The 24,073-nt window shown below is 43.0% G+C and overlaps 1 protein-coding gene across 1 annotated transcript in view; it reads left to right on the top strand.

Moving 5' to 3' along the window:
- The first annotated feature begins 1,630 nt into the window (after nucleotides 1-1,630).
- The window catches only part of ttc27 (tetratricopeptide repeat domain 27), a 40,513-nt gene continuing 18,070 nt past the window's right edge, over nucleotides 1,631-24,073 (top strand). Inside the window, exons 1-8 of the mRNA XM_054797236.1 lie at nucleotides 1,631-1,873; nucleotides 10,544-10,727; nucleotides 14,648-14,777; nucleotides 16,765-16,905; nucleotides 18,088-18,190; nucleotides 19,730-19,888; nucleotides 21,004-21,149; nucleotides 21,908-22,020. Coding sequence (XP_054653211.1) covers nucleotides 1,780-1,873; nucleotides 10,544-10,727; nucleotides 14,648-14,777; nucleotides 16,765-16,905; nucleotides 18,088-18,190; nucleotides 19,730-19,888; nucleotides 21,004-21,149; nucleotides 21,908-22,020 — 1,070 coding nt within the window. The 5' untranslated portion in view covers nucleotides 1,631-1,779. The remainder of the gene's footprint in view (nucleotides 1,874-10,543; nucleotides 10,728-14,647; nucleotides 14,778-16,764; nucleotides 16,906-18,087; nucleotides 18,191-19,729; nucleotides 19,889-21,003; nucleotides 21,150-21,907; nucleotides 22,021-24,073) is intronic.

Here is a 24,073-nt window from a genome sequence, read left to right as displayed (position 1 = left end):
ATGCACTGGAAGAAAACTACAAAACCAGGAATGATGAATATAATAACGATGTTTTTAATCTCTTATACATATAATATACAGTGCTCCATCGCGGTTCACCTTTCGCGGACGTTTCGTGGATTTTTTTTTTGTGCAAGGGATGCCGTTACAGGCCAAGCGTGGCCCTTTAAGAAGAATTGTATTGTGGGAAGTTGAGTGTTGTAGTTCTGCAAAGCCCAATGTCTTCTGCGTCCTGATTGGCTGTACGCCTTCTTGCCGTCTCCTGGTCTGGTCCTGTCCATCGACATACTGTGTCAGGGGTGTCAAACTGGTGCCATGGAGGGCCGAGACACTGCAGGTTTTCTTTCCAGCCAGTCACTAAAGCAGGTGATTTTAATGATCAACACCTTCAGTTTGAGGGAAGGAGCTCATCAATTAAATCAGCTGCTGAAGAAACTGCTTGGAGAGAAAACCTGCAGCGTCTCGGCCCTCCAGGGCACCAGTTTGACACACGTGTAGATAGACGCCGCATCGAGTGGGTTTGTCCACTGCTGCGATAACGTTAACGTCGCCGCCGTATTGGATGGGTCAAGGCTGCGCTGTAAATGAATACAAGTAAATGTACTTACTTTCATAAAGCGCCTTTCTACAAAGAGTTAGTTAATTCTTCTCGTTCACACACGCACTAATATGCTTGGGAAACAGGCATCAAAAATTTGAGAAGATCAAATACATTGTTTCTAGCTAATCGTGTGAGGTTCTTGCTAACCGCCAATACTGTAAACCAGGGGTCACCAACGTGGTAGCCCCCACAGCCACATGAGGTGCCCGCAAGCCTGCTTTTCATTCAGGTTTTGAGTTGTCAATGAAAGAACAGTAGAAAGAAATGCATTGTGAAATAGAAAATGTGAGTTGTGGACACCAGCATTTTGTTCATGTTCTGGTAAAACAAGCATATTCTCTTTGTTTGGGTTTAAAATAAGCTCTGAAAATAAATGTTAGAAAAATGAGTAGCTCTTGGCCATTTTCATTTTGTAAAAGTAGCTCTCACAAGGACAAACCTTGGTGACCCCTGGTGTAAACAATAGAAGAGACAGAAGAAGCTGACACTGTAACACAACGCTTGTCATGAAAATAAGGATTGTATTTGTCATTTGGATTGCAGTCAAGAGTGCGTTACGAGAAATTGAATGTCCAAAGAAACCCCTGTAATTTTAGTGCATTGATTTGTACTTTTTGCCTGTTTCTCCAGGTTTCAAGTTAGCATAGCAAAAATACAAAATGACAAAGAAGGAATTGCCCTTATTTTTAAATGGAAAGGTATGATTGTGGTAATCACCAACAAATTCAGGGCAAAATCACAACAATATTCAATGATCTTGAAAAATTTCGAGTAAAAACAATGAATACCAATATCGGTGTCAGCAACTTTGCTTTTATTTTAGTTCCTCTGTATCAACAAACTTGTAACAATATATATAAAAAATACGGAGACGACAGATGGTCGCGTTTATCACGCTAGTATCACTCCGATGTCGATACTACCCTTGGTATCTATACTGTCGATGCTTGGATTGATCCTGCCTCCCCTGGTTGACGGCACACGTGGCTGGAATCACGTGTTCCCAGAATGCAACACGCAGCTGTCATGGCCGCCCACTGAAGGCTCACACCGCACATGGGGAGGAAGTAAAAACATAGTTGCCGGTTTGAGTAAAACCGTTTGGATTTGTACTTTTAGAAATACGTGTTTAAACCTGTTAGAAATAGTTTGAGTGCAGCGGGAAGTCGTCGCCATTAATGATGCTAGTCGACGTACAGCTCTCCATCCTCCGAGGCTTTCTGTCACCCAGCGAGGCGGCGGAATGGAAGCAGAACATCTTCACTATTTCAGGTGAGAAGAGTATGATTGGACCACGTCGGCACGTGTTCACTGGCGTGGCGAGTGGTGCCGGGAAATGTAAAAGTTGACATAGGCTGACGTCACGCATTTGAGTTCCAAACGCCGCGACGCTTCTTAAAGACACCTTTTAATTCTCTCTCTCTTCCGTTCTCTGCTTCAGAGTCTGTTGAAGTACAAGCAACGTCATGGATTGTTTGCTTTTGCTACCACATGTGCTGCTTTTCCTTGCGAAGGGGATGCCGTGCTAGACTCCGTTCAATAATTCACAATTTTAAGAACACTTAACAGCACTTAGCTAATGGAGGTGTGCTTGATAACGTGCCTTAAATCTTTTAACTACACCTGCATTTGCACGTGTATCCGTGCTTTACGGTAAATATACCGACAACGTTTAACTTAAATTAATCACATTTTAGTCCCTTCTAAAATAATGTGCAGCGTGACAGAACAATGCAGTGACATTTTGATGGAGGTTTGGGCGGATGAAGACTGCTGGTGTTTCACTTGTATTGGCGTGACACGTGCTTTGACCGCAACACAACACAACGACCGCTGGTCACGTGGAGTTTGAGGCGGCAGGGCGTTTGTAGCTTTGTCAGGGCCCTCAGCAAGAGGCGGTTTTGGGGGCTCTATTTTGTCAATCTACGATGAAGAGATTCCACCAGAATGAGCCTGGAATTTGTTTTTCCGAAAGAATATTATACGTCGCTATTTGATGTGTGTGGTAACCGTAGCGTGCTAGCATGAATTAACTCGAGGTTGAGCACAGAGCAAATATTCAAGATTCAAGAGAGTTTTATTGTCATGTGCATGGTAAAACAGCAGTTCTACTATGCAATGAAAATCTTATTCTGTTAATTCTCCCACGAAAAAAAGAAAACACAAGAAAGAATAAGAACATAAGAAACATAAATACCAATAAATTAAGCAACAGAAACAGAAGAGACATTAATACACATAAATAATACAAATAAATAAATAAATAAATAAAGTGCTATGAGTGTGTGAGTGTGTTGCGTGCGGCGTGTGCGAGTGCTTCGTTGAGAAGCCTGATGGCCTGTGGGTAAAAGCTGTTTGCCAGCCTTGTGGTCCTGGACTTCAAACTCCTGTAGCGTCTGCCTGACGGTAGGAGTGTGAATAATGAGTGTTGTGGATGTGTGCTGTCCTTGATGAGGTTGTGTGTTCTTCGTAGGACTCTAGTTTTATAAATGTCTTGCAGTGAGGGGAGGGCTGCCCCAACAATGTTCTGTGAGGTCTTGATCACCCGCTGGAGTGCCTTCCTATCACGTGTTGTACAGTTACCGTACCAAACAGTGATGGAGGCGGTAAGGACAAATATCCACATTAGCACTCAGTGAGGTCAACAAATCTTACCTTTATGCATTCCCACATAGTATCAGCATGTGGGACCAAATATGAGGTGAAAGACAAAGGGTAAAAATACAATATACAGGGCAGTAGTATATCTGTGCAGCATGGGACAAAGTTAGCACACGCACCAAGGTGCATTCAAGGACAGTCGAACAAAGTGGGACGGGTCGCCTCTCACAAGAAACATAAACGTGCAAAAACGGTGTGATTTCCAAATGTATATTGTTTTGTTACTAAAACGAGAGCATGGCTTGCTCGAAAGTAAGACAAGTTGATACAGAAAACCAAACTTTTAAAAATGAATGGACATCCCAATATACAGCAATCCCTCATTTATCAGGGTTAATTGGTTCCAGACCGGCCATGAATTTCTGTGAAATAGGATTCGTTCTTCATAAATGGAAGATTTTTGTAGGTAGAACATAGAAACCTTCTAAATAAGGTTGTAGGCATTATTAGAGGCCTCTAGTTATGAAATAGCATCCCTATAGTCACCTTTAATATAGCCATTTAAGACATAAATAAGATTCATGGTCATGTGAGTTGCTGTAAATGTGTTCCGGGAGCTAAGTGGATGGGGGCAGGACAGGAAGTGACATTAGGGGTTCAGAGTTGAGTTGTAGCTTGACGTGGGTTACGGCCGCAACAGTAGCCCATGAAAGGGATTATTGTGCTGTGAGATCGTTCAAACCTGCAATAAAAGCCTGTTGTTCCAGCGATGCTTGTGTGTCTCAGCCCACGTTACAGTAACATTACTGACACCTAGTGACTGGTGTGCAATACTACATATCACAACATCTTTGAATACGTCTCTGAATGCCTTCTACTTGTATTTGACTTCACTTAGACATTTTTATGCTTGGCAATAAATGCTGTGGTGCTTGTGATTGAGGAAGATGTAGAGGTCATTTCGATGGCTTTGTCAATGTAAGATATTTAAATTTAGTTTGCACAATTAGACACGATGTGTCAAACAGTCATCATATTTGGTGTGTTGCGTGCGTGTGTTTTGAGAATGTGTCTTGACGGGGCTAAGACGAAGAAGAATAAGAACAAACGTACCTTTTTAACTCAAAACCTGCACGTCGTTAGCGGACATCATAAAACGCTCGCTGACATTAAACACAACACGGTGTACACACACACACACACACACACACACGGCCACACTAGCACACTCTAGCACACACCTAAACTAAGCTAATGCCACTAGCTTCCATTCACGCTCCGTACTTTCCACGTTTTTTCGCCGCCGTTGGACATGTTCAGTTTGAGAGGGGGCGAGTCGGTGTGATGAGATCCCGCCACGTTGGTTGAGGATGTATGGATGTGTACGTTCATCTACTGATATACACACTACCAGGCTTCATGGTAGAGTGGACTGCCGCCGCTGCGTCTATAATTTTTATTTTTTTAAATGACAAATAGCAGTTTTGTAAGACTTACTTATTTATGAGCTTATTTAACTTTTTTCAACAGCTAGCAGAACATGAGCCGAGAACGTTGCAAGAAATGTTCCATGAAATGAGGAGACTGCCAACATTTAAATGGCACAGCACTTCCAAAGCACTTCTCCATTCAGTGTGCTCGTTTGTCATGAAATGCTGGTGTCATGTCTGAGGAGAACGCTACAATATTCTTTGGTGGACTACTCGGCATCAGCTGCTGAGCTCCTTGTTGGCAGCCCTGCGATAGCGTCACTGCCCGAAGCTGCGCACGCGACGTCTTTATGTTGCACAGCTTCCACACACAGCTGGTGCTTTGAAGACAAGCCATGAGTATTGCAGATTGGCAAGTGACATTGATGATGACGACTGTAGCTCGCCCGACAAAAACGAGCTAGCTCGATGGCGCTGCATTCAGAAGAGGGCGCGCATGCGTGGTTTGTGGAAAGTCCGGTATACTGTGTGTGTGTGTGTGTGTGTGTGTGTGTGTATCAGTACTTTTTAAACATTTTGAGCACCTTCAACATCACCGTGATGATAATGATCACCGTGATAAGTTTGCTCACAGTAATACTGATAGGAAGTTGATAGTGATAGATGCAATATTAATAAATTGAATAATTTTTGTAGTTAGAGCCTAGAAAACCTGTTTATGACATTGTAAAATTGATTTTTAACATTATTAGAGTCCTGTAGACATTACATAACACCCCTACAGTCACATTCATGCTTGCTTTACCGAATATAGTAGACATGGTAAGCAGTAATAAGACATAATAGCTTGCCGTTAGCATTGGGGAAAGTTCCTTGTTGTAGTATCTCCAACGTAATGTGGGTCGATGGCATGGCATCTAATCAGCCTGTCACCCAGACCCACTATGACGTTTGTCACTTGGTTGGTATACAGGACAGCCAGTCTAACGTTCATCTGCCATTCATAGACGTACACTCGGACAATAAAGCACTGATAGCTGTGAAATTGTAAGTGAGGGGCCACTGTGCACAGTTGGCGTCTGTAGAGATTTCCTTCATTGTTCATCTCGGACCCTTTTGCCTCTCACAGGTAATTCAACTGCAGATTCTGTTTCCTGTGAAACTTTAAATGATGGAGTCATTTGAATACGGCAGCCTTGTTTTCCATAATTGCTGCCATTTCATCAGCAGACACGGAGAGTAGCTGGAATGTTCTGAAACACTCGGCCGTTTCTCAGGCTTTCATTTTCTCCCTCATAAAACCAGAGCACCTCCCTTGCCTCGTCCTCCCAGCCCTGCGCCCGTGCTGTTATGGCAGCCCCAGGGTTTCATTACGTCACACGGAAATAAAAAGCTAATGCGTATGGCCTGGGATGGGAGGGAGGAGCCAACTCCCAATCCACCCCCTCAGCTGAAAAACACGTGTATTAGTATTTAGTCTTGGGACGAGCACGATCATGAATTAGTTGATTAACCTGTCACGAAGAATGCTGTCAATTGTGTGGAATTGCTGGTGGATTGCATCCTGAATAAAAAGCCAAGTGGCAGACCCAGAACAAAAAAAATTGCCCGTTTGGAATTTGCATGAGAGCCCCAAACATGGGACATTGAAAGGTGGAAGAAAGTTTTATTCTCCCTTGACGGCCCTGATGGCTTCTGACGTTACTGAAATGACAAGGAGATCCCACCTGAGATGTTGTCCACCATCATGATCCTTCAGTGGAACAATAGAGCTTCAGGTCGTGTAGGGGCGTCAAACGGCAGACGGCTATGTGGAGATGTTGCAGGGGGGAATCCCTCGTGACTGAAGGCCCTTGTTACTCGATAGAGTGAGGGAGCGATGTTCAAACCACGATGTAGCGAGGGACGACTGTACAGTGAAGTTGACCCCGTGACTGCATTTGGGGACGTCAAATGTGAGAGCCGAAGGGGTCATTTCTGTGAAAAGTGGGTCTGTTTATGCCGACACGTTGTAGTTTTTGTAAACCTTTTTTACGTACCAATGCGGTGACGACATGGAATAATTTGTAAACGATACCCAACCGTGGACCGTGCGTGCGATGGTGACGCTGTTGGTCAGTGTCAAGCCCCCTGGACCAACATGAGCTCATAACGGACCACCCTTTTTAAACTTGTTGACCCGTTCAGGCTTGCATTTCTTCCTCACATCAGGAGCGCCAGTGCTCTCCTTACTCCTTCTTTCATTCCGAAGGTGCGTGAAGCCGCTGGGGAGCAAACGAGTCATTTGTCGATTGCAAGGTGGTCTTCTCACCTCCATGATGAATAGCCCTGATGGTTCACGAGTTAGCAGGTGATTTATTAGGACATCCTTAGCCAGACAGCAGGACACGGGCAATTGATCAAACGGGAATGGTTTAGTTGGAAAGTTACAAATCAGACTTGAATAAAAGCCTGTTGTCCCGCCAATCACTGAATATTCACAGTAACATTACTGACACCTAGTGACCAGTGTAGAATATTACATGTCATCAACGTCTCAATGTCTTATATTTGTATTTTAGTTAATTTAGCCATTTTTATACTTGGAAATACTTAATTTAGGCAGAAAAGTAACAGTTGCTTAATGCACATGTGTAGGAGTGAAAGGGGTACCAGCGAGGTTGCCGTCACTTTGGGGGGGGGGGATTAGACGCAGACTAAAGTGATTTGAAGCTAGAACCACATAAAACACTGCAAACACATTGAATAAACACCATAACCACATAAAACACTGCAAACACATTGAATAAACACCATAACCTCATAAAAATACACTGCAAACACATTGAATAAACACCATAACCACATAAAAATACACTGCAAACACATTGAATAAACACCATAACCACATAAAAATACACTGCAAACACATTGAATAAACACCATAACCACATAAAAATACACTGCAAACACATTGAATAAACACCATAACCACATAAAAATACACTGCAAACACATTGAATAAACACCATAATCTCATAAAAATACACTGCAAACACATTGAATAAACACCATAACCTCATAAAAATACACTGCAAACACATTGAATAAACACCATAACCACATAAAAATACACTGCAAACACATTGAATAAACACCATAACCTCATAAAAATACACTGCAAACACATTGAATAAACACCATAACCACATAAAACACTGCAAACACATTGAATAAACACCATAATCTCATAAAAATACACTGCAAACACATTGAATAAACACCATAACCACATAAAAATACACTGCAAACACATTGAATAAACACCATAACCACATAAAAATACACTGCAAACACATTGAATAAACACCATAACCTCATAAAAATACACTGCAAACACATTGAATAAACAGAGGAAACAGCGTGGAATACGTTCCTTGTGTCTATGGTGTCTTCAGTGAAGGTGAAAGTAAGCTACAGTAAATGTTCATTGATCCCTTTCATTCCTCATTTACATGCATGTAAAACTATTAAAAAAATACCTGCTTTGAGAGTCAATCGCTGATGACATCATAGACGTGTGACGTAACGCCCTGTTCCGGTTGCCATTTTGTTTAGCTAGGTAAAACAACCCAAAAAGCCAATAAGAACACATATGGACTCACGTAGTATATTCACATCAGGACAACACACGTGCCGTATTTAGGCCTGTCACAATAACACATTTTTCTGGTCGATAATTGTACTTCAGATTATCGTCAATAATCGATTATATCGACAACATTTTTTAAGACCATTTTTTCATTGCCATGAAAACAATTGAACCACTAAATAGTACTCAAGTGTAGTTGATTAATCGATTATCGTGACAGGCCTAACTGCTAACTGAATAACACATTCCGCTGTGTGTACTACATTTTTCAACCAATTCCAAATGTAACTCAAATAATTTCAATACGTGTTGTTTTTCAATGCGTGTGGTGTTTTGTACGCCTTACCGTGGTTACCTTTTCATGCTTTCACTTCATAGTTGCGTGACGCTTCATGTGATGAAAGGCGTGAGGTGCATCAGCGACAACCTTTATCACATCCTCCTCATTCATCATTAACACTGAGCGGGTGTTTAAAAGGGTGTCTTCATGTTCTACCAAATGAATATTGAAGTAGTTGTATCGTATTTAAGCACGTCACAATGTTACTTGAAGCATTTCTTGTGCAGTTAGTCAAGGTTTTATCAAGGTGGCAGTTGTGTAACATTTATGGGAAGTTGTTGTATGGAATATGAGAACATGCATTACGTGCAATAAGTTTATAGTAGATCCCTGCACATTTGTATTCACGGCACCGCAACCATTATTACTTTGTTTTTTCTCAGAAAATAGGCAGTTTTTTTCTGCAGCTCATTCAGCAGAAGTGGGTAATAACTTCTAAATATGTGATAAACAGGCAATTTTTACATGTTTATGTCTTTATGCTGTACTGTAAGTGTTTTTTCCTCAAGCCGGGACATTTTTTCACTGTGGACAGCGGTCGGTCCTTGAACGCCACATAGTTTCGTGCTGTGGGATGCAAAAGTTTGGCGTCTTTGAGAAACGCTTTCCCTATCCTGCTAGCCTCCTAAGGGCTGCACCGTGACTCCCAGTCCATCCGTTCATGCGTCATCGTACCTGGTCATTCATTAGTTTTATACTTTAAACGTGGTTCATTATGTTTCAGGCTAAAACCTGGACTGCGTTGCAAGTGAACAGCGGCAGTTGAAGAGAGAAAGGGAGGGTTCTGGAGCTGAACGTAATCTAATAATTCAACAATTCATTTGAAATCGGAGGAGAAGATCAAGGTCAAGCTAGAGACATGGCTTGGAGAGGGGAGCAAACTGTGTGTCAAAAATACACATTTTTATGAGCGTATATATTTATGATTGATTTATTAGGGGTGTCAAGATCTGGTGAGATTAAAATGTGATGAGATTTGTCACTCAGAAGTGAACTGTCTGGCAGTAAAACATAAATGAATCACACAATGAATGAAAATGAACTGGATCATTGTGCCGGCCTCCATTGCCATGTGCATGAGTGTCTGTTTTCCTCGTTTCTCACCTCCGAACAGGCAGGCAGACAGTTGCTGTTCTATGAAGCACATAGATGCTTCATAGAACAGCGGCAAACAGAGTGACACCTCGGCAGCAATGCAAGGTAACATTGTAGAAGTTAGGAGGGAAAAGATGCTTGCAAAGCCAAATGCCATAGTCCCCATGTGGGAATATTAATAATGAGCAAGGTGAGCCCATCAACACGAACGAGCCAGTAGGCCGAATTTATTTGAAAGTTGCAGCAACATAAAAGGCAACACAATGAACTTGCCCACCTCAAGCACATCCACCTGACCCAGTTGTCCCACCAGGGGAAAAAAAAAAAAAACACATCAAGATACGGAGCCTTCGTCGCAACAGTCAACAGTTTGGTTTGTGTTCACAGAAAGTCATTGCAAAAGAAATTGTGCTCTTTAATACAGGTGCATTTCAAGAAATGCTGCAAACGTTGCCTGTGAGAAAATACAAGTCACAAACACCAGTAACACAACTTTACAGAGTGAAAGATGACATATTCAAGGAAATATTGCATTATGACGATATTATTTAACGTTATATATTACAATATTGGTTTATTTGGTCTCAAAAATGTCTGGTGACACCCCTGAGAGATAGATTAGTTAATTCATTAATGAAAAATGAAAAAAATATATACATTAAACGGCTATATGCTTGTTTCATCTTCCTTTCTTAAATTGAACTTTGTTGAATGTTATTTGCTTGTTTTTGTATTTCATACGTGATTACAGTGATGCATAAAACGCACACAAAGCGTATCTGCATGGGAGTAAAGTGTCTAAAGTGCCGAGAAGTCATTGTCAAAATGTCTTCTATGTCTTTTAGAGGTGGGATCCTTGCTGGAGTCCTTGATGAACGGGGACTTGGAGGCGGTTCTGAAGAGCTCCACGGTGTCGCTTCTGCTCACTGGGGATGGCAGATGCAGTGAGGGAGAGGACATTGAGGCCTATTTGGAGCGACAGATCCTGTCGTACCTGGCTGGTGGCGCAGATGGGGATCAAAACAAGAGGTAGCACAACACAGCACCATCATTTGACTACTGACAGTCAGAGTACCGTAATCCCGTGTTTATCCCCATTCATTGGATCTTAATAGACCTTGATGAATGAATTTCCTGGTAGGAGACTAGGATTCCTTATTCGTAAATGGAATATCTTCAGAGTTGGAGCATAGAAACCCTGTTTATGACCTTCTAAATACAGTACAGTTTTTAACATGATTAGAGCCCTCTAGACATGAAATAACACCCCTATAGTCACCTTTGCACTTCCCAATGTACCCAATGTAGTAGACATCATGAGAGTAAATAATCCATTTAAGACATAAATAAGACTCATGCTCGTGTGGGGGGAGCTGAGTGAGGGTTGAACAGGAAGTGACATCGGGGGGTTCAGAGTGGAGTTTTATCTTGGCATGGGTTACGGCCGCAACAGTATGCCATGTTTTTATTAGGGATTATTGTGCCTGCTGTGAGACCATTCAAAGCTGTTTTACTGGTCAGTGTAGAATACAACATATTACCACTTTCAACGCGTCTTCTGAAGGCCTTCTATTTGTATTTTACTTCATTTGGCCATTTTTATGCTTGAAAATGCTTAGTTTAGGCAAAAAATATATAATTGCATCGATATGCATATTATTGAACTAATAATAGGCCACAGGTCAATAGGCAATAGGACCACAAGGCTGGCAAACAGCTTTTACCCACAGGCCATCAGGCTTCTCAACGAAGCACTCACACACGCCGCACGCAACACACACACACACTCATAGCACTTTATTGATTGATTGATTGATTCATTCATTCATTCATTCATTTATTTGTATTATTTATGTGTATTAATGTCTCTTCTGTTGTTGTTGCTTAATTTATTGGTATTTATGTTTCTTATGTTCTTATTCTTTTTCTTGTGTTTTCTTCCTTTTCTTGGGAGAATGAACAGAATAAGAATTTCATTGCATAGTAGAACTGCTGTTTTACTGTGCATATGACAATAAAACTCTGGAATCTTGAATCTTCAACCACAAAAGCTTGATTTATTCATTTTTGAAAAACTTGGTCAATATTCATTACTGCCAATTGAGGGTTAGGGTTACAGACGTGTAGTTCCAAATTGCTTGTTTGTCATCATCATAGTCATGGATTAGTTTATTTTGAACATGCTTAACAAAAATAGGCACAAATGAAGGGAAACCTGCCACAGGTCAAAAAATGGCTTATCAAGGAGCACTTGATAAGCATTTTTTTGTTCATGTTATCGTCTTTATCAGCATGTTGTCATATTTATCGTGCAGCCATTATCACAAAGTCACATGTGGCGGCAATGGCTACTTCCTGTTACGTCGTCAACCCCTCATGTCGTGATTTAGCCGGTCTGAAGGTTCAATCGCGTAAGATTTTGAACTGCTTGAGTTGTTTGGCAAATGAAAATGTGCGTAATGGCCTGGTAAGGTGGGTGTGATGGTGCAAGTAGTTGAGTGTAACGCCAAGCTGTTCCCAAGTGTGTTTGTTGGCTCCTTTTAAGTGTCTCGAATCCTTTTGTCATGAATTATTAATTCTTAATAAGGACAGCTTAACATCTCTCTTCCGCCCACTCGCCGTAAAACTGCTCATGAATAAAATGAATGTGACACGTAATGCTCCTCCTCTCCCTTCATCATGATTGCTCGTGCTTCCCTCCACCCGTCACCCTCCATCACTGGGAGCAGGGACGCAAATACTGTAGAAGAGCATGTTGGTTGTTCCCAAAATGTAAAGCACACTAATTGCCCTTTGAGTGAAAGGTCCATAGGGTCAGCTGGTTCGTATGCACGCCGTCCCACCCGATCACGAACATTTGCCTGTTGTAACTCACTTAAAATAAACGTAATGTTTTGTCTTTTTTCAACTCCAACTGTGATAATCCGCATATTCAACTACTCACAATGTTTATTGACCCATCTCAGGCAACTTTATTTCGTTGGAGTATGAGTTTGCTAAGCCGAAGATGACCCATTTAAGTAGCAGGAGTGAGATTTTAGCATGGAGTTAAGAAATATGAACTAGAAAAGCACTCGGAGAGCGCAGACCTCCACCAAGTGCCACAGTTCCCCCGCCCATATTGTTATTTACACCATAAATATTAGTCCTGCATTTATTTGATCTCCATATTTAGGTTCCTTGACCATGAAAACATATCATTGGCAATTGGATTCATGTTGATATCAATGTTAGTTCAGAAGTTATTCACAAAAATGGCATTTTCCTTAATGATGGTTTTCTTCTGGATCTAGCGCCATAACTTTTGAAGATACAACAGATCCAGATTCCACCGTGTCTTGGCGATATATAATGGTGTTGCTTGCATGTTTACAACTTCATTTGTTGTCTTCCCATAATGACAATTGCAAAGGTCCCCTATTTGTTCATATTCTGGATCCTAGTGTCGGGAATGATTCCATTATCTGGATCAGTCTGTGATATTTTGTAGAACCTGTTGGAAACTTCCATCCATCCATTTTCTTCCGTTTATCTGGGTCCGGGTCGCGGGGGCAGCAGTCAGTTCAGACTTTCATCACCAGGTCCATCACAGTTAAAAAAAAATCCTTTAAAAAAAATTCCTGCATCCAGATGGTGATCCGGATCACCCCCAAAATATAATCACTTCTTTCATATCCAATTTCTGACAATTCCTGAAAATGTTATCCAAATCCATTCAGAACTTCTCAAGTTATTTTGAACACAAACACATAAATGCTGGCAAAGCATCGCCGTGGCGCTGCACTTGGCGGGGGTAACGTATACAAGCGACCACAGGCACCCCTGCAGCTTTATATATCCCAGAGTTTTTGTGCAAAAAAAGTGGACATTTTGGCCAAATCCGACACCAGCTCAGGTGTCAAAAACGCACGGACAACGCACAGAGACGTACGAAGTGTCAAGTCACAGCAAATACTGGCTGGTTTTCGGACCCCTTTGGACCACCCCCAGAGTGGCCTTTTATTACAGCCAACCTAAAGTACACCCTTGCATCTTGATATTCCACACCGGCGAGGTGGGTAGATGACGACTCATGAATGATGAGCGCTCATTAACACAGATTTACACACATTTGTTAACAATATTTGAGAGAAGGGCCTTTTGAAGAAGTTTTACATCTTTGAGTTGAGCTGAAAAATAGGAGCAAAAACAAAATTCTTGCGTTTATTTGCGTAGTTTTTTGTTGCGTGTATCATGGAATATACAGGAAAATAAATGAGTGCACTTTTGGCCTGCAGAGGATGCGAGTAATGCAAGTTCAGAGTGGGTAACAGGATTGAGTGAAGACTTTCAACTACATTGTTGTTGTTGTTTTAGCTTTGTTGGGATAAGGAAAACAATATAACATTTCTGAAGAATGTCCACTGTATTTCATGATAGTCAAATTTTAGGAATCCAGTGTGCCCAGGTTCAAGGCAGTATGCAATCAGATCAATGAGCAGGATACTTTGCTTTAAAAAAAAGTATTTAACAATTTTGTTGCGCATTTATTAGGGGTGTCACAAGATCTCCTCTTGCAAGATCTTGCAAGATTAAACACGATTTCTCGTTCAGAAAACAACTGTCGGGTTCACTCTGTGGCTTGGTTCATCACCGAGGCACGAACAGAGTGACTCCTCCTGTCAGACATACAGTCTCTGTCTCTGCGGGGGGAGGCTGGGCTGCTAGCATACACACAGCAGCAAAAGAGTGGAGTTTGGTGAGGAGCGATGAAAGATGACAGGACAGAAAAAGATGCTTGCAAAGCCAAATGCCACAACCCCCGTGTGGGAATGTGAATAATGAGCAAGGTGAGCCCATCCACATCAACGAGCCAGTGTGTCCAGTTTATTTGAAAGTAGTGGCAGCAGAAAGGGCAACAAAATGAACTTGCGCCACAGCATTAATGCTCACACGTCTCGTCTTTCCAGCCTCAGAGAACTGGTGGTGATGGTCCTGGCTGTTTCCTGCCTGCACATGTTTGTTCAGAGTAACTGGACCGGGCCTTCGCTCTCCATCCATCTCCCTGACCTCCTGCCCTCAGCTCTGCTCTCCTCTCAGGTACAATAACATCTCATTACGCTCTTCTGTCTGCCTGCTACCTGCAGCTATTTGCTATCTTACCACAGCAATAGTTGATTTTTCCCTACACTATGTTCCAAATGATTATGCCAGTAGGATTTTAGTATCATAAACATACATTTGTTTGGTTTTTCAATGAAATTCATGGACCCCTAACCAATACTCACAAGCAGAAACGCTTGCAGTGGGCCAACAAATACATTAAGATGAATTTTCAAACAATCCTGTTTGCTGATGAGGGCCGTGGAACCTCTGGTGGTCTGGATGGATGAAGTAGAGTATGGCCAGCGTATCTCAACAAGGCTGTGAGCAAGGAGGTGGCTGACTCATGAGCTGGTAGGCCCTTGACGGTCATTGAAGGTGTGAAAATGACCTCAGCAAAGTATGTAGCGTTTCTGACTGACCACCAAAATGACCTTCATGCATGACATCTCATGATGCAAAGACTACCTGCCTCTCTGTCATTGGCATAAAAGGAGAGAAGCTCATGGTTTGGCCCCCTTTTTTTCCTGACCTCAACCCAGTTGAGAACCTATGGAGCATCGTCAAGCAAAATCTGACGGTGGGAGGCGGGCAAAACAGCAGCTGTGGGGGCCTATTCCGACATCTTACAAAGAAATTCAAGCAGAAACGCTCCAAAATCTCACAAGTTCATTGAAAGAATTGTGAAGGTTATATCAAAGAATGGATCTTATGTTAACATGTAACTTGGCCTCTTCAAATGGTCGTGATTGAAATAACTTTTGCTTTCAGTAAATATGACCTCCTTATGCTGCAAATTCAACACATGACCATTTTTGGTTCTTAACAGCCACTGTAATGCTTTGAAACTCTGCTTTTGCAGAATAATGAGCAGCAGTGCATTTTAAGTGTTTATTTTTGTAGGAAAATACTCTTATCATGTGGAGGTTTGTTCTATAACGTTCAAATTGTACACTAAAGGTTGATGACTTGAATTATGACTGTCATTTATATTGAGTATTTAGCAAAATCAGAGAAAAATATCATTAGCATAATAATTTGGAATGCAGCATATGCTCCATTCATGCTACATGACACTCATCACGTCAATTCTAGAGGCGGCTATCATTATCAGTATATCAAGAATTGATCAGTTCTGTGCAGCGTATTGTTGATTGATGGCAAGTTGAAGCAAATGAGGCACAAATGAGTGCACCTATTTGGAATATATCTTGAGTCACCCTCACCTAATTTATAGTCTGAAGGAGAAACAGGCCTCTGCAATGGCGTAACTCTTCAGGGCGACATTAAATTGATCAATATCAATAAAAAAAGAAATATACATACCTCTTATGTATCGTGTCACGAGATCTTACAAGATTAGAAACGTGACAATATTTCTCGTTTGGAGAAAAGTTGGTTCGTGAGAACAGGGCAGCCGGAAGCCAATCAGACTGTGAGCTGTGGCGTGGCTACTATGAATGGTAGTACACGTAATATGGATGTTGAACAGCTGCCGCCGTCTTAATGAACGAGCAGAAGCTGGACTAATTCTACATTAGATCAAAGTTACTTAAGATTTGTCAGGTCAAAACACTTGTCTGCACCCATCATCACCGAGTGCTTGTATTTCCGCACGTTACATTTGGCTGAGCGCCACCTTTACAGGCACTGGTGATCACTGGTGGAAGTTTGTTACAAATTCATTAATGATGGCACTGTGCCAACCAACTCCCCTTCAACTTCCAGTCCACTTGCATCGAGACCAAATGGGGGCACTGCACTGCCTGACCAGATGCAACAGAAAAAATGCCATGGGCCATTTGGGTATTTTTAACTTGTGTAAAACAGAAAGTAGATATTGTCAATAAAAGAGCACAAATGACCGTGAAGTAGCCAATTCTTACCTCTTATCTCCTTATGCATCATTTGGAGACCAACAGAAGGTGTGTACAGTACAAAGCCGAGTGAACTAACTTGATTTGACATTTTGTTTCTTTGACAGCCTGAGTCCGTGGTCGAATCCATCCACTCTTGCCTGTTGCTGGACGGAGAGTCTGTGTACAGCCTGGTGGCCAACCCCTTCCTCCTCCTGCTTGCCAGGGTTATTCTGACCAAGTGCTCTTCCAAGATGAACAGTCTTCAAGTAAAGCTGTCACTGACCTTAGACATACAGTAGCTGTGCGTGTGTGTGTGTGTGTGTGTGTGTGTGCGTGCGTGTGTGCGCGCGCGCGTGCGTGTCAACACTTCCTCATTCTCGAGGTGCATTCTTGGACACTCCGAACATCGCAACATCCTTATAATGTGTGTAGGTGTGCTTGAAACAAGCACAAAGACAAAGGAGAACAGTAAGTGGACATTCTCATCAGCATTTAAGTATGTTGAGAAATCCCAGAAAATACACTCAAAGCATGTGACATCACCTGAAATGACCTAGCGTCTTTGAACGCAGCCTCTCATTGCTCATAACACGGTTCAAGTGTGATTCAGATGTCCTGCTACTATTACAGACTGATGTTTCGGACAATAATAACAATAATAATACATGTGTTCCCTCGTTTATCGCGGGGCGTAGGTTCCCAAAATAGCCTGCAATAAGTGAAATCCGCGAAGTTGCCAGCTTTATTTGTTTCCAATGATTCTATATGTTTTAAGGCTGTAAAAGCCCCCCCACCATACACTTTTCTCAGACAGGCATTAACATTTTCTCACATTTTAAACACTCAAAAGTTCAAATTTAGTTTCAATTATAATGATCAATCAACTAGGTTGGTAGACACTAAATTATTAAGTGACTCGCATATTTTTTCTCTTCTGACCGTGCCTCTTCGCCCTGGCGGTGTTTCACTGTACTGTTTTTATATCCTTGTTAAAAGATATTGCTCCTTTCACCGTCGTCCCCCTCGACCTACTCCGTGAACCGAAGATTCATTCTTCTTCTTTAGTAAACACATTGAGACGAGGGGGAGCGGCACGCGTCTTCAACATGAGCATACAACACCCTCTACTGGTAGCAGCAGTAACTACAATAACGACACATAGAACACAGATGGCTTTAATACACCACAAGGACACGCAACACAATGCACGTTCATATGCTGTTCAAAAAAAAGATGCTACATTGCTGTTAAAAAATCCGGGAAACAGCGAGTCTGTGAAAGGTGAACCGCGACATAACAAGGGAACACGGTAATACGTGGGTCCTGAGGGGAGCCGCAGGGTCCGAGTCGGCTCAGTCTATCACCGACACAAAGAAGTGGTTCCCTTCGCCGCACAACTGTGTATCATGCTTTCTTAATGATTTGTGTCTTTCTTTCCACACGTGTAGCTGCTCCCCTGGTGGACTCTGCGCTACATCAAACTGCACCAGCAAATCCTAGAGGCGTGTTCTCCGCGGCTCCTCAACTTGGCGCTCACAAGCATGGACGAAGGTCTTTCTCGAAAACTCCCTCCCTCCCTCCCTCCTGTACATGCACACAAACACATCTGAAGGTCTGGAAGGGGTTTGGTGATGATTGATCCTATGATGTGTTTTGACTGAAACGTGTCGGAGATGTTAGTCAGACACCTCGGAACTGGAGATGCTCAATATTGGTGCGATATTGTCCAGCACTTTACCTCACCCGTTAGCTCCGATGATGAGACATGAGACGCTGTTTTTCAATGGAGTTCAACATCTGCCGCAGTCCAAGCAGTCCAGACAGAAGCTGTGTTAATTCTGCACTCAATCAAACTTACTTAAGATTTGTCAGATGGAACCATGATTGCTACATAAGACTTCAACACATGATATTAGCGTCCAATTTGCTACTTCCTGAAGCTGCACTCTAAGCATCATGGGAACTTGTAGTTATCTTAGCCACTTCACGGTATAAGACAGAGTTCAAAGCGGTTTATACACTGCAAATGATGGTACTTTCTATCGGCACTCAGCCTATTTTTGCTCATTTGTGTTGAGGATGTGATTTCTGATCATCTTATCTGCTGAGCACACTGACTTTTCCTGATAGACCCTAGTTAGTAGTCAGATCAGATAAAAAGAAAGGGGTGAAATGCAAAACACTGATGTAATTATCAGTCATCCTTCAGCGTGAGGCTGGATTTGCCTTTTTAATGTCACCTCAACGTCTGATGTCTCTCCTGGGGATGAACGTGCGTCGTGTGCTCTGCCAGCTTTGCTGCTCATTTAACTCTCCCGACAAGTTCAGGGCGTCAGCCTGACTCCCCACCGTAATGATTTTTTGTGACACCCACAAGAACGACTCCACACTGGCCACATGACATGAAGCTTCATTTTGTGGAGCGACACGACCTCCCTCTTCAGCTGGTTAGCACGCTGGTTTTGTCTTGATCGTCAAAGATTACAGAAGCCACAGGGTTCATTCTCTGATACTGCCCTCTGTATCGATACTGTTGATATTTGGATTGATCCTACCGCCCATATCTACAGTACCGAACCACAAGTGTGAATGCAGACTTAGCCAAGAAGGGGTCTTGAAGAAGAGGTGTCTTATATTCCGGGATGTCTTATTTTCAAGTCAGTGCAGTGATACCGTAGAGCGTCACGTCCCAAGGCCACCCACGAGTGGCGGAAACCTGCGAGCTTTGACTGTTTTTGGACATTTTTGCTTTTTTTTTCTGAAAACAGTAACGCTTCATGTTTGGTTCTTGTTTATTTGGCCCGATTGGTCAGAAAATAAACGTTAGTTGCGGCCCCTGGGAGATCCACTGTACTGAAACAGTGAAGGATCAAATGACTGATTGCTTTCGCCATAGATGATCACATCACGCCCTTCTCTAATTCCAAACTATGAATGTCTGCCCTGCTGTGATGCCTGCGTGTGAGTCACGCCACCAACTACACCAAAGAAAATGCAGACTATAAACATGCAGATTGAACAAAGTAGAAGAATACGCATGGAAACTGGCATGTAACTGATGGTAGTGATTCCTCTTCCTCCTCCCTCCAGTGCGGAAATGCGTGTTCCTGTTCTCTGAGCAGAGAAACCTGGCCATCCAGTTCCATTTGGAGTGCGTCTACTGTAGTCTGGCCTACTATGAATACTCCACTGCCAAGGAACACATGAAGAAAGCCCAGGAACTCTCCATGCTTGATATCAACATGACTGGTATGACGTTTGGAAACCTTTCACATTGAAATTCTTCTTTTCAGCAGCGCGGGGCTTCACTCTATTGCCCTTTTTTCAAAACCATCCATCCATCCATTTTCCTCCGCTTATCCGAGTCCGGGTTGCGGAGGCAGCAGTCTTAGTAGGGAAGCCCAGACTTCCCGGTCCCAGCCACCTCCTCCAGCTCCACCAGGAGGACACCAAGGTGTTCCCAGGCCAGCTGTGAGACATAATCCCTCCAGCGTGTCCTGGGTCTGCCCCGGGCCTTCTCCCGGCTGGGCATGCGTCCAGGAGGCGTTTGGACTAGATGCGCGAGCCACCTCAACTGGCTCCTCTCCACGTGAAGGAGCAGTGGCTCTACTGAGCTCCCCTCTCATCTCTTAGGGGGAGTCCAGCCACCCTACGGAGGAAACTCATTTCAGCCCCTTGTATCCAACATCTCCTCCTTTGGGTCACAACCCAAAGCTCTTGACCATAGGTGAGGGTGGGAACATAAATGGGGGGTAAATTGAGAGCTTTGCCTTCCGGCTCAGGTGGGGAGGTGTTCTCAGCGCAGCCAATGCAGCCATAATCGGCGTGAGCTGTGGGCCCTGTCTCGCCAGCACCGGGGGGATACAGCAGCGAAGGCCTCGGATGAGGGAAGAAATGTGTGCGCGAATGCGCACGTGTGTGTCCTTGGATGCGTGAGTGTGCGGGCCCGAAGAAGTTCCCCCGACAGGTGCCCAGACTTGAGCCTCAGTTTGCAGGTGTCATTGCCATACCACCCTGTTATGTCTACTCTGGTGGGTAATACGAGTGCAAGGGTGACTATAGGGGTGTTATTTCATGTCGAGAGGGCTCTAATCATGTTAAAAAGTGTATTTAGAAGGTCGGAAACAGGTTTTCTGTGCTCTAACTATGAAAACATTCCTTTTATAAATAAGGAATCCTACTAGAAATGGACTGAAGACAGTCGGGTGTGGAACCAATGAACCGCAGTCAAGGAGGGATGACTCATTTACTAGTCAGTTGGTTCTGAATGTATTCAGAATTCAGGAGTCATCCTTTTGAAATGAATCAATTAGATGAGCAACCGGATTTCACACATTGCATTTTTGTGTGTTTGGTGGGTCCAGGTGCTCTGGGCAAACGTACGTACTTCCAGGAAAACTACTTGGCTCAGCTCGTTCTTGAAGTCAGGCAAAAGCAGGAACGGGACCGGCCAGGACATGCCGCCGCTGAAGCGAGCCCCTCCCCCACACCCAAAGCCCAGCTGCCCAAGGTATGCAATATTGCGACTGTGTGATATGATTCCAAGTATTATTTTACTGCATGATACAGCAGGTCAAATAAGTATATTGAAATGAGTAAATGCATTTGTGAAGTTGGTTTCAGCTGTTCCACAGTCCACACGTGCAACGACATCCAATAATAGTGTCAAATAACCAGGATGTTGGCAATAACGCGGTTGCACAAGGCCATGTGCATTTTCAATGTCCAGTTTCAGGAAAATATCAGTTCCTGACTAACAACTTTGTGTGAAAAGATACATTTCAAGCATAACTTCCACTTTGACACAAATATTTTTTGCTTTTGTGACAGCTGAAATATCTAAACAACTATACCAACATAAACAACACCAAAAACATCAAAATAACAACTAATGACAAATATAACACCATCAACTATTGACGGTTTTCACATTTGGAGCTAAATGCGTGCGTGTGCATGGGTTAAATTGTCCCTACAATGCGTAACCTTCTGCACGCTATACTCCTACGCTCTCTCACTTCCTCCTTGCTGTCAAGTGTGTTTTTACATGCAAAAGATCCATCCAAAAAACCCCATAAAAGACGTAGAAATACGTTGTTGGGGTCGGGTGTTGGGGTTTATAAAAACGTAAACGGGTCTTTGGTATAGAATGATTTAACATGCATTGGAATAAATGTAGCGTAATAAATAACAGATGATTACATTGCTTTCATGTGCAATCACTTCATTCAATGTCAACAAAGAGAACACAAATGTGGGCGCTTACAGGACTGCCGTCTTGGCGATGACACCGTGTTAGACAAACTCAACTTAGCCGAGCCAGACCAGTACGAGCTGCCGGACCTCAGCGCCGAGGAGCAAGCGTTGGTCCTGGGCGTCTGGTAAGTGTCTCACACTGGAGATGAGTGCACGTTCAACACTTCCATCAGTCCGCCTTCAAATGGCAACAGTCGGGCAGCGTTTGGAGATGTTGTATTAGTGCTAAATGCAGCCACCGTAATGAAGGATGAATCTGAATATCCCTTAGTGGCTAGCGGGTGTATTTTCACCCTCACGAGGCGAGACAATGACAAGATTGGGTCCACGAGAGCGAGACGATTCATTTTGAGAAAAGTGCAAAGAAAAATATGACAGGGCAAACAAACACAGGTGACTTTTGAAATGTGTATTGTCCCACAAATTGACGCTAAACGATCAGCACCATATGGTTCCCCCCCATATTGTGATTTACACCGTAAATATTAGTCCTACAATTTATTTTTTTATCTACATATTTAGATTGCCGCACGGTGGTCTAGTGGTTAGCATGTTGACCAACACAGGAACAGTCTGGAGATGGGAAGACCTGGGTTGGATTCTCCCTTGGGCATTTCTGTGTGGAGTTTGCATGTTCTCCCCGTGCGTTCTGGGTACTCCGGTTTCCTCCCACATTCCAAAAGGTGTACCCCGCCTCTGGCCCGAAGTCAGCTGGGATAGGCTCCAGCATACCCTAAAGAAGAGAAGCAGTATAGAAAATGGATGGATGGATGGATGGACATATTTAGATTCCTTGACCATGAAAACATACCATGGAAAGGTTTGAATGACTTAAAGAATGCTAACATGCTAATGTTAGCATGATAACACCTAGCATAATAGCAATAAGTGTTTGTATAAATGCCTGCCTCTGAAAATGCTAAAAATGTTAGCATGTTAGAATGTTAGAATGCTAACATGATTACACTAACTTTAGAATGCTAATACCTAATATGATAGTGTTAAGTGTCTGCTTAAGTTCATACGTCTGTGTAGGCTCTCAGTCGTACAGGAGTTGTCCAACAAGGGAAAGTCTTCTTGAGACGTCATCTGTACTTCTGTGAAGAAGGTGTCGGATGTTTTGCTCCTCATCTGAAGAGCTTCGTCAGCGAACTAACAAGTGCTGGTAGCCTAGGCCTTAAATACAGTAAGAGTGGGCGGAATTGGTGTGCCAACACCCTCCTCCTATTGGTTCCTTACACTAAGACTGGGAGGAGTTGTGGTCTAATCCTCTCCTTCCATTAGCACCTCCGATCAAAGGGAAGTGTCGCTCCCTGTAGTTGGGTATGAACGACTCTGATACTGGCTCGTTCTTCCAGAGGTCTTTAGAAAGGCCACACACACTGACCAATACCTGCTTTTTGAATTAAACCATCCACTACAACATAAACTGGGGGTTATTAGGACCCTCCAACATAGAGCGGAACAAATACCAACTAGTTCTGAGGGAAGGAAAAAGGAGACACAACATGTCCAGAGAGCGCTCTCAACCTGTGGGTACCCGTGGTGGGCTTTTAACAAATGTCAAAAGAAGAGAGTAGGGAAAGAAACCCAAAAGCCCACAGAAGCAAAAAGGAGAGGAGTGGTAGTCCCTTATGTAGCGGGGGTCTCCGAAAAACTCCAGAGGATCTTATGGCAACACAAAATTCCTACCCATTTCAAACCAGTAAATACCCTGAGACAAAAATGAGTGCATCCTAAAGACAAGGCTCCAAACCAAAAACAGAGCAATGTGGTCTATTCCATCCACTGTAAAGATGAGGAATGCAAAGAGCACTACATTGGGGAAACTAAGCAAATGCTCCAAAAAAGGCTTTATCAACATCGCAGGGACAATTCTAGTGGGCCTCAATCAGCAGTACATCTACACCTTAAAGCAACCAATCACTCTTTTGAGGACAGCGAGGTAAAGATTTTGGCCAAAGAAAACAGATGGTTTGAAAGAGTAAAAAAAGAAGCTATTTTTGTCAAACAACAGAACCCATCATTGAATCGGAATGGTGGTTTGAGGTTTAATTTGGACCCTGTGTTCAGCAGGTTACTGAGACCAAAACCCACAGCTCTTAGTCTTGCAAATGAGGTGGAGCCAGGGCCGAGCCAGAACAATAGATGCTAACGAGCCAGTATCAGAGTCGTTCA

The sequence above is a fragment of the Dunckerocampus dactyliophorus genome, chromosome 13, assembly GCF_027744805.1.
Source record: "Dunckerocampus dactyliophorus isolate RoL2022-P2 chromosome 13, RoL_Ddac_1.1, whole genome shotgun sequence".
NCBI lineage: Eukaryota > Metazoa > Chordata > Actinopteri > Syngnathiformes > Syngnathidae > Dunckerocampus > Dunckerocampus dactyliophorus.
Note: the sequence above shows the minus strand (reverse complement) of the source record. Positions and strands in the feature narration are given on the sequence as shown.